The sequence below is a fragment of the Schistocerca gregaria genome, chromosome 1 (assembly GCF_023897955.1).
Source record: "Schistocerca gregaria isolate iqSchGreg1 chromosome 1, iqSchGreg1.2, whole genome shotgun sequence".
Lineage (NCBI taxonomy): Eukaryota > Metazoa > Arthropoda > Insecta > Orthoptera > Acrididae > Schistocerca > Schistocerca gregaria.
The window spans coordinates 781397805-781409498 of NC_064920.1; the positions used below are offsets into that span (position 1 = coordinate 781397805).

Sequence of the window (11694 nt, forward strand, 5' to 3'; positions counted from 1 at the left end):
ATGTGAAACCAAACTTGCACTTTTCTCACATTACATATGGGAAGCTTTGGATTAAGGCAACCAGGTAGCTGCAGTATGTCTTGATTTCTGAAAAGCATTATACTCAGCACCACAACTACACTTGTTATCGAAAGTACAATCATACTGAATATTAAGTGAAATTTGAGACTGGACTGAGGACTTTTTGGTAGGGAGGACACAGCAAGTTACCTTGGATAGAGTGTTCTACATCTACATCGACATCCATACTCCGCAAGCCACCTGGCAGTGTGTGGCATAGAGTATCCTGAGTACCTCTATCGGTTCTCCCTTCTGTTATTGTCAGATGTAGAAGTAACTTCGGGAGTACCCCAGGGACATGTGCTGGGACACTGCTGTTCATGTTTTATATTAATGATCTTGCAGACAGTTTTAATTATAACAAAAACAACACAGGGAAAGATAGATTGCCAATTACTGTAAAGAAGACACACCAAGTTGCAGACAGGCACAATTAAAAGGCACTCACATGTGGCTTGTGCCCCCCCCCCCCCCACACACACACACACACACACACACACACACACACACACACACACACACACACAACTACCAATTCCAGCATCTCAGGCCGTGTGTGTGTGTGTGTGTGTGTGTGTGTGTGTGTGTGTGTGTGTGTGTGTGTGTGTGTGTGTGTGTGTGTGTGTGTGTGTGTAAGCTACACGTGAATGCCTTTTAACTGTGCCTGTCTGCAACTTGAAATGTTTCTTTATGATAAGTAGCAATCTATCTTTTCTCACATTCTCAATATTCCTGCCTTTCAGGCTTTCTGTAGATGATACAGGTATCTATAATAAAGAACTACCCAAAAGAAACTGCATATTCAGACAGATCTTGGTAAGTTTTCAAAGTGGTGCAAAGATTGACAGCCTTTTTTTCTTTTTTTTAAGATCACAAAATGAAAAACAATGTAGTATGCTATAACTATAATATCAAGGAGTCACTGTTGGTATCAAGCAACTCTTACAAATACCAGGGTGTAACACTTTGTAGGGATATAAAATCGATTGACTGCATCAGCTCAGTCATGGATAAAACAGGTGGTAGACTTCAGTTTATTGGTAGAATTCCAAGGCATGCATCCCAATCTAGACTATTGCTTATGATTGTGGGACCCACACCAAAGAGCATTAACAAGGGACATTAAACACATACAGAGAAGAGCAGCACAAATGGTCACACATTTTTAATCTGCGAAAAAGTGTCAGAGACTGGACTCTAAGATATACATAAACTATCCCAAGTATGTTTATTAAAGTTTCAAGAGCCTGCTTTAGACGATGACTCTAGGAATGTACTACAAGCTGTTATGTATCGCTCACATAGGATCCTGAGTGTAAGATTAGAGTAATTACTGCACACACAAAAGCATTCAAAGAATCATTCCTCCTACGCTCCATACGTGAATGGTACAAGAAGGAACCCATACAATGGGACTTACCCTCAGCCATGGACCTCACAGTGATTTTAAGAGTACAGATGTAGATGTAGATATGGACTGAGTAAAGGCCTTTCAAGTTGTTAAAGAAAAACTAGAGCATTCAGAAACTTATCACCAACTTTTGCAATTTAGTTATTGGAGAACATACGAAGAAAGTTTTATAAGAGTGCACCACTTACAAAACTTTCTCATAATATAAAACTAAACATTAGATTAATACTGTGTACTATAGTCCAAAATGTGTCATACAGAACTTACGATGTTGCGAATCCTGGCTGAAGCTAATAGAAGATGAGCGGACGTTAGGCGACCGTTGTGCTCTTGCTGCGTCACAAGTCTGATTAGGATGCCATTCAGCCTTACAGTGGTAACAGAAATACGCATCACAGCCAGGTCTTTCACACTTTATTTTTGGGCAACTGGCACAACCAGTTGCTATCACAGCAAAACTGAAAAAAAGAATGACACACATTTGGCAATAAATTTAACTACAAAAAATAAATTTTTAATTTGGTAGCCATAGCTAAAAAGGCGACTAAAACATGTGTAAAAGAATACTAACCCACAGTTTTTTGTGTGCATAAAAGATGACAGTAAATGATAAAAGTTACATACTCTCTAACCCTTCTGTATTTTCCAGCTGCAAAATAGCTTCTGTCAGATAGGAAGAATGTATGCCACAAAAGAGATAAAAGGAAAAAAACACAAAGCACTTACAAGGATACACCTTTTTCATATTTAGTGAAAGCTGAATCGTTCTCAGAGGTACAGTCAAACAGTCTAAAAAGTGAAAATAAATAAAATCGCATACAAATTCTGGTGTTCACAAGGCATAACACTGCAAACTGTTTCGTTACAATACAATACAGTATGAAATATTATGTAACTACTAATAACTCTGGCAACGTTTTTTAACAACTGCATGTGAGATACCAGGGATATCACTGGTGGGAACACATTGACTATAAGGACTAGTGTATTCTTTGTAAATCTAGTGTGGAACTCCAGACTGTTCAAATGAAAGACTATGACACTCTGATATTCATAAAGGAAACTTGTGGAGGTAGCCTGGTAACAGCAGCTTAAGAAGCACTCAAATTGTTTAGTACATTTTCTTAATATAAAATAAAAAAGAAATTGTTTAGTATCTGTGGTCTCAAGAGCATCTCAGTTCACACAATTTCATAAATATCTAACAATTTTTGGGAATACTATATGATGATGTTTTATCTCCACCGTATACCAAGTCCAAGGTGGTTACATAACGCAAACCTTAAATCTCAAGACATTTAATCTCTTTTACAGTCATCTGTTTAAAAGAGCTAGTATTTTAATGAATGTTTCAAAGTACTAATCCACGCAGAAAAAAATATGAAAAAAGAATATCTTACATACTTTCATTTACATACAATCAAAGAGAATCACAAATTTAGGAAACTTCAAAGATTGTTTTAACTGATACTGGTAGCTAAATTTGTAACTATGGATTGATAATCTTACCATTTGGTAGTGTTAAAATATTTTGTTGCAATACACTAGCATTAGGGGCACATATTTTGTTGTAGTACAGGAACATTAGGAGCAGAAGCAAATGAAATCTAAATATGGCCAGCAGGAAAAAAGAAGAAAAATTAATTTCCATCATGAAATAATTCATTTCAAGGTTAGAAAAAAAAACATGTAAAACTAAAACACTGAGTAATGGGAATAGCTAGTATAGCTCAAACAATCAAGTGGGCAATATTATCCTTGAAGGTGAAAAACAGAGCAAAGGGAAGGGAAGGGAAGGGAAGGGAAGGGAAGGGAAGGGAAGGGAAGAAGGAAGAAGGAAGAAGGAAGAAGGAAGAAGGAAGAAAGCTACAGGATTAAAGGCAGATGATTTCCTCATGATTACTTACACCACCTTTTTAGCCTTCCTTAACTACAGTCTGAGACAACTTTGGAAACCCTTCATTCATCTCTTCCTGTGCAGCTGTTGTTGGCATTCTAATTTCTGTTATTAAAAAGCTCAGTTTATAGTTTGTGAGATTTACAGAATTTTTTATTTATTGATCAAGCATATTTTTATCAGTTATTTATTAATTGGGTGACTATCTGAAGCTATAAGAACATTTGACGAAATCTAAAAGCAGAACAGTGCATTCCGACAGAGTTATCATATGTGAACTACATTCTGTTTAATATTCATGCATTAAGCACATTTCTCTATTCTTTCCTAGGTCGTAACAGAATGAAGCATGCCACAGATTTGGCAATGACTAATTCCCTGACCTCAACAGCAATGAGCTTGCCATCCTCCATGCTGATAAACTACTTCCTGGATCACTGAACATTTTGGTCACTATCCTGTCCTACAACGAAATGTATACACATCACTATTTATTGTACTGATTAAACTGAATCACCATTAAAAAGTACCAAGACATTCATCACATGAAAAGGGGATGTACAACTGCTGTTACAAATGCAGCACATCAATGTAATATTCTATGCATGCACTACCTACCTGCAGTCTGGTGCTGGACACCAACGGGTATCAGGATCAACAGCCAAAACCCTCCGTACCATGAAGTCTTCATATTTCTCATACAGTGCTTTATCATTGAGAATCATGCGTATGTCTGAAAGAGCACATCATTTGCAATAAATAATCATGAAGGACAAATACATACTCGAGCAAAACAAAAGTGTTATGTAACGAGAAGAGATGCCTTTTTTGTGGTGGGGGAGAGGGAGGGGGGGCATTTAGAAGTTACTGGAATAAGTTTACCAAACGGTTGGCTAAGAAAATTTAAAGTGTTTGTTTATATCATAATTTTGCTCAAACATGATAAGACTACAAATGAAATCCACCTTTCTGTTTATTATTTTTTATGCTGAGGGTAGAGCATGTCACTCTTCAACTTGCTGTTCTGAAAAATGTAGAACTGATGCTGCGTAACAGTTTACCTTTTGCAATATGAGGCTAAAAAGTAAGAAATAATTATTTCACCGTAAGTTGTTGTGTGCATTTTGGGTTATCTTGATCTTGTAATATTCCTCACCCTTGCAGAATAGTCATCCCCAAGCTAATAAGCTACGGCAGTTACAATGTAGGGAAACAAGGAGCAGCAATCCCTGGCTTCTGCAAACATCTAAACATTTAAACTGAGTGTGGGACCAGGGTTTAGGTTTAAGCACCATCCAATATGCAGTTTCATCTCTTAAGAAGCTTCATCAGATCATACACTACTGCATGTGTGTATGACCTGCTACATATTTTTGATATTAACAGGAAAAAATAGGTCTGTGGTGTTTCAGTTAACCACTAGATGGGTAAAAATGTAATCTAAGAGCATGGCAAGTTGTCAGGTATCTATGTAATTGTATAGAGATTGATTACACTTTTTCGATTCCAAGTACTTTATGCAAGCAGCCTACTGATAATATTAATCAATGGCTGGTGTTCTTATAAGGCCGAAGTTGACATTTTAACAGAAGATAAAAAATTAACTGATTTAGTGACTGCATTATGCTTCTCATTCAATAGCCATACACTATTTTCAGTCCATCAAGGATTAACCAAACTAAACACACAATAAAATTACCTTTTGAGCAGCACTGCAAAAGATATTGAGGACAATGTTCAAAAAACTTAACAACTGGTAGAGAGATTTTGTTCACAAAACACATCTAAAAAACATAAAATAATCAAAGCTAACAATTTAAGTTAAAGTATAGGTTTATAACAGACTAAATCCCTTTTCTGCTTCCATGCAATTAACTACACATATGCATAACAATTTTCCAACATTCCTTAAGTGTTGAAAAGACCTTTTCATAGGTGGAAAGCGTTTCTGGCAAGAAATAGTTCCTTTTTCCGTAACAACAACAATTTGGTAATTCGTTTGATCAAATTAATATAAAACAATATTTACTTTATTTCAACTTTAGTGACTCATCTATCAAGTCAAAGAAAAGAGTAAGAAATAAAGAGAGTGTTTTAATAATATTTACCATCAGGATGCATGGGTTCAGCACATTCCGGACACGCTATGCTGACCCGAGATTCAGAGATCTCTATACGGAGATACTGCTGAAAGCAGTCATAACAGGAACGATGTGTACATGTGGACAGCTCAGGAAAATTCACAAGAGGGTATTCTGACAAGCAGAGGGGACATTCAGCCACATCCATCTGTAAAAATGATGTCACAATTTTAAAAAATTGAAAACGCACACATGCACTCAGTGGTGTGTAATTCACTATTTTTTTTTTTTAAATTAAGTCATATATAAACAAGCAAATATATTTCAAGTTTTCGCAACCCAAGGTTGCTGCATCAGGAAAAGGGAAGGAGAGGGAAAGATGAAAGGATGTGTGTTTTAAGGGAGAGGGTAAGGAGTCATTCCAATCCCGGGTGCGGAAAGACTCACCTTAGGAGGAAAGGACAGGTACACGTACACACACACACACACACACACACACACACACACACACACACACACACACACACAGACAGACAGACAGACAGACAGAGAGAGAGAGGGAGGAGGGAGGGAGGGAGGGAGGGAGGGAGGGAGGGAGGGAGGGGGAGAGAGAGATCCAGCCGCACACAGGCAGACACGTGTAAATGCAAAGAGGTTGGGCAGAGATGTCAGTCGAGGCGGAACTACAGAGGCAAAAGGCAAGTCTTTCCGCTCCCGGGATTGGAATGACTCTTCACCCTCTCCCTTAAAATCCACATCCTTTCGTCTTTTCCTCTCCTTCCCTCTTTCCTGATGAAGCAACCTTGGGTTGCGAAAGCTTGAAATGTGTGTGTGTGTGTGTGTGTGTGTGTGTGTGTGTGTGTGTGTGTGTGTATCAACATACCATCGCTTTCTCGTTTGGTAAGTTACAGCATCTTTCCCAAGCAAATATACTTTTATATAATATTAGAAATCTGCTATTGTTTTGATGAAGGGAAGTTAAAAAAAAGAAACTGAAGAAGTCCTTTTTTGATCTATCAGAAAATAGCTAAGTTCAGAGAGTCATGTTTATGACTTACTTTAATTACAAGGGGAAGGCGTCTGACAGCGAACCTATTCGGCTCATATTTGGCAGGTTGCTTGTATACAACCAGAAATGGACAACTAAGATATTTAACACCTGCCTCCATTTTATGAGGAAACCATCACTGAAAGAGACTCAGTACAGATGGGATCGATAGATAACTAAAAACTCATTTTTTCATCGTCGTAAAAAGGGTCACAAACTCATTTTCCTAGAAACCAAAGGAAGAATCATTTTCAACAGCCACTTACGCTGTTCAATTAAAGCACCGCTGGCATAGTGATCAATGTATCTGGCTGCAGAGCACAAAACTTGTATCCAGTTCCCAAGGCATGCAGTAGTTTCTTTTACATTTGTTCTTGTATTTTTTTTCCTTCCGTTTCAGAAGTGGTAGGAATAGGAGTGTTAATAAAGTAAATCAGTAAGGAATAACAACACGGTAGGAAAACCAATTTCTCAAATGACCTGGTTTAGTACAGAATTAAAAATTTAATCCTGGCCACTTTAAAATCACTTTTCACTCGGAACTAGATTGATGGTACTTCTCATATGAACGTACAGAGCAAATTTAATCACGGCACCAAGAGCATCTAAATAATACAATTTTCACGAGATTGTATCATTCTTTCCAAACATTTGGTGGAAAACAGGTTTTATTTATATTTAAAGTATTTCCTTCTCGATAATTAATTTTGATACTTACTATGCAAATAACAACACTGCCTGACAACTAGTATTGAAAACTAACCATGAATTATACAGTGAACTCTTACTGCTTCAGCATGGTTATGAAATCCCTGTTGTGTTTCCTAAAGCAGTCAACAATTCTGATGCCTCAAAATAAAGCTTTTAATTTCATGATAAAAATAAGCATCACATAGTTGACACAGAAGTGTGCAGTTTGATGGTACTCTTTCTACCATACCCGCACGGTAAAATTCTGGACCAACCTGTTGGAGCCACTGTTTGGCAGCGTGCATAAGGGAGTCATCATCTTCAAACGTTGTTCCACGAAGAGTGTCTTTCAGTTTCTCAAAGAGATGATAGTCACATGGTGGTGGTAGTAGTTGTTGGGATGTTTAAGGGGGACTAAACAGCTAAGGTCATCAGTCCCCCATTCCAAAACCAGGCGAGACCAAAATTTGCGGGGCAGGTAAAACCCCAACGTGACCTGGCGTCCAAAGACCACCGAACGACCAGAGCAGGTAATGGCAGAAACAGACTCCTGAATAAAGGATACCATAGGAGAAGAGGCATAGCAGTGGTCAATAGCCTGGAGGCTGCTCAGGGAGTTACTGCATATGACTATGGACGTACCTGAGCAGGAACGCATATGCTCAAGGGCGCTCAATATGGCCACCAGCTCTGCAGTAAAAATACTGCACCCAGCCGGCAAGGAGCGCTGTTCAACATGGGCAGTGTGAGCAAAAGCGTAAGCAGTACGACTATCAACCAGTGAACCATCAGTGTAGACAGTCTCACAGCCCGAGAATGAGAAGAGGAGCACAAGAAAGCGACGACGGAACCGAGTCCTTGGGGTCCCTGTGCCAAGTCCAGATGGATGGACGGCCGGGGCAGACACCAGGGAGGCGTAGGTGCACGGACCCGGAAGGCAGGCAGAAGAGGGAATGAGCCCAGTTCCGACAGCAGGGACTGGACGCGGACAGCAATGGAATGCCCAGACCTAGGTTGCCGCTCAGGCAGATGGGGGACCATGGCAGGGATGGTTGGGATGGCCCGGTGAGCAATGCACGTGGACAGCATAGTCGGCGAGCAGTCTGTGGCGGCCAATCCGGAGCAGGGGAACCCCGGCCACCACCAGTAGACTATCCACGGAGCTCGTACGGAAAGCACCAGTGGCAAGCCGAACCCCACAGTGGTGTATGGGGTCCAACAACGTGAACACTTAGGGTGATGAAGACCCATAGGCCAGGATCCCATAATCGAGCCTTGACTGCACAAGGGCTCTGTACAATCGCAACAGCGTGCAGCGATCTGCACCCCAAGACGTGTGGCTCAGGCAGCGGAGGGTGTTGAGGTGCCGCCAGCACTTTTGCTTCAGCTGAGTAATAAGAGGAACCCATGTGAGCTGGGCATCAAAGACGAGTCCTAAGAAGCGGCTAGTGTCCACCACTTCAAGTAGATGGCCGTCGAAGTAAAGTTCAGGATGAGGGTGGACCGTCCGACGCCTGCAGAAGTGCAATACTCGAGTCTTGGATGCAGAGAACTGAAAACCATGAGTCAGAGCCTACGATGCTGCCTTGCGAACGGCTACTTGCAGCCTGCGTTCGGCGACTAATAGTCTTTGAGCTAAATGAGATGCAGAAGTCGTCAGCATACAAAGAAGGAGACACCGATGACCCCACGGCTGCAGCCAGACCATTAATGGCCACTAGAAATAAGGAGATGCTCAACACCGAGCCCTCCGGGACCCCATTTTCCTGTATATAAGATGAAATAGAGGCGGCACCGACTTGCACCCGGAAAGAGTGGCGCAATAAAAAGGTTGGAAGAAAAGCTGGGAGCTGACCACGAAGACCCCACTCATGCAACGTAGCAAGGATGTGATGCCTCCATGTAGTGTCCTACGCCTTCTGCAGATCAAAAAATACAGCAACGAGATGCTGATGGTGGGCAAAGACCGTACGGATAGCAGATTCCAGCTGCACCAAATTGTCCGCAGCAGACCGGCCCCGACGGAAGCCACCCTGGGATGGAGCGAGGAGACCGCGCGACTCAAGGACCCAACACAAACGCCCCCCACCATACGTTCGAGCAATTTGCACAAAACGTTGGTGAGGGTGATGGGACGATAGCTGTCCACCGCCAGCGGGTCCGCACCGTGCATCAAGATGGGGACAAAAACACCCTCTCGCCATTGCGACGGGAACACGCCCCCACTCCAAATGCCGTTAAAGATGTTGAGGATGTGTCTCTGGCAGTCCCTGGAGAGATGCTGCAGCATCTGCGCGTGGATGCAGTCTGGTCCTGGTGATGTATCAGGGCTATCGTCGAGGGCAGCGAGGAATTCCCTCTCGCTGAAAGGAGCATTGTATTTTTCAGAACGACACGTGCGGAATGATAACGGCGTCTGCTCGGCTCGCTCCTTTAGAGAGCGAAAGGCGGGCAGGTAAGTTGCAGTCGCAGAGCTTGTAGCAAAGTGCGCGGCAAGGTGGTCAGCAATGGCGACAGCGTCCGTACCGACAGCGCTGTCCAGGGAGATCCCAGGGTCACCCATAGGGGTCTGGTATCCATAAATCCGCTGGATCCGGGACCACACGAGCAAGGGGGAGACACGGGAGCCCAAGGATGAGACATACCTCTCCCGGCACTCCTGCTTAAGCCGTGCAATAACACGACGGCCCAAGGCAGGGAGCCTCTTAAAGGTGATGAGCCATCTCCAGCGACCACCAGGGTACAGCCTCCTCCGAGGGAGTCCAGAAAAGTGGGAGATGGCAACCTCAGCCGCAGAAATGATTGACGTGGTCAAGACACGGACCACCTCGTCAATGTCACCCTGTGGGGAGACTCAATGGTGGCAGCGGAAGTAAAAGCCCTGTTGAGAGCCCAGCGGGGCAGGCGCCCAGAAGAATGACACTGGGGCAGTGACAAATAGATGGGAAAATGGTCACTACCACACAGGTCAGGATGCACTCTCCAGTAGAGGAACGGGACAAGTCCGGGGCTGCAAAGAGAGAGATTGATGGCCGAGAATGAGCCATGGGCCACACTGAAATGCGTGGGAGCACCGGTGTTCTAGAGGCAAAGGTCGAGCTGAGCCAACACATGCTCCACAGCACGACCGCGGTCATCGCAAACAGTCCCACCCCATAGAGGGTTGTGGGCATTGAAATCGCCCAGAAGCAGCAATGGCGGCAGGAGTTGAGCCAGCAGCGCAGCCAAGACATGTCGGGGGAGCTCCCCATCCGGAGGAATGTAAACAGAGCGAACAGTAATAGCCGGCAAGAGCTCAAACCCTGACAGCGACGGCCTCTACAGGCGTCAGAAGGGGTACGGGCGAGCTACAGACAGAGTGGTGAACAAAGAGGCAAACTCCACCTGACGCTCATTGACAGGCAGTGCGGTTCTTATAGTATCCCCGATAACCGCGAAGGGCGGGGGTCCGCATTGTGAACAGGGGAAACACTCAGAAGCATCCGGAGCTCAGGAAGGTGGCAAAAATAACCGCCACAATTCCACTGGAGAATGGAAGCAGGAAGGGACTGGGAGGGCGTGAAGGTGACAGAGGCAGGCAGTGCCTCAGAGCCAACGGCCGCCACCGGGGGAGAGTCAGCTGCGTCCATAGGAAAGGCCCCCGAGGGTTCCGTGAGGGCGAGATCCGCGGCAGAGGTGAGGATCTCCACCTCATCCCCGGAGCCAAAACTATGTACAGCAGGCGGTAGTGAAACCGCCAGAACGTCCTTCTTGGACACGTTCCGTTCCTTCTTCTCGCGTCTGTCCTGTGGGTTAGAGGGCTGGGAGAGCTCCTCTGAAGGAGCGTCGGAGGCTGACGACGATGGAGAAGCCCTACGACCAGCAGGTGGCGGAACCTTCAGCCACTGGCTGACATCCAGCTGGGTAGGAGAAGAAACGGAGGAAGGGAGAGCCCCGAGGGACCCCTTCCGTGAGAGAGAGGAACCAGCAGAGGCAACACCGGCGGAGAAGGAGGGGGAGGGGGAGGGGGAGGGATCGAGCCCCCACGGGTTTTGAGCACATGTCACTCCTGAAGTAAGTGTGGGGGGAGTGACATAAGAGGGTTTGCCCCCCAACAGCTAAGGGGGCAACAGAGGAAGGCTTGCCCCCAGACACTAGGGGGGCAGAAAGAGATGCACAGCCCCGAGGGCCCACTGAAGGCGGCACAGATGAGGTGACAATTGCCGCCCGCGAGGGCGACGATAACGTGGCTGCAGCATAAGATGTTCGAAGGGGAACAGAATCCAACCTTTCAAATTTCAGTTTGGCCTCACGATAAGTAAGCTGGTCCAGGGTCTTAAACTCCATTATCTTCCACTCCTTATGAAGAACGGGGCAATCCGGCGAGCATTGGCAGTTAACTGATTCAGACAGCTGTCGGCAATGAACTGTTTGTTGTACAGGTTGAAATTCTTCTTATGTTTCTAAGACAATTCAACTTACCAAACATGAAGAAGCAACAAAAATATTCCGGATTGTGGTGTTCCCC

The 11694-nt window shown here is 44.0% G+C and overlaps 1 protein-coding gene across 7 annotated transcripts in view; it reads right to left on the reverse strand.

The window, feature by feature from the left end:
• Positions 1-11694, reverse strand: part of LOC126268754 (E3 ubiquitin-protein ligase RNF19A-like) — a 354985-nt gene that overhangs the window by 93457 nt on the left and 249834 nt on the right. For all 7 annotated transcript variants that reach the window (XM_049973936.1, XM_049973935.1, XM_049973938.1 and 4 more), the window contains 3 exons: positions 5477-5657; positions 3987-4101; positions 1739-1929 (listed from right to left, as the gene is read on the reverse strand). In XM_049973936.1, the coding sequence (XP_049829893.1) occupies positions 1739-1929; positions 3987-4101; positions 5477-5657 (487 nt within the window). The remainder of the gene's footprint in view (positions 1-1738; positions 1930-3986; positions 4102-5476; positions 5658-11694) is intronic.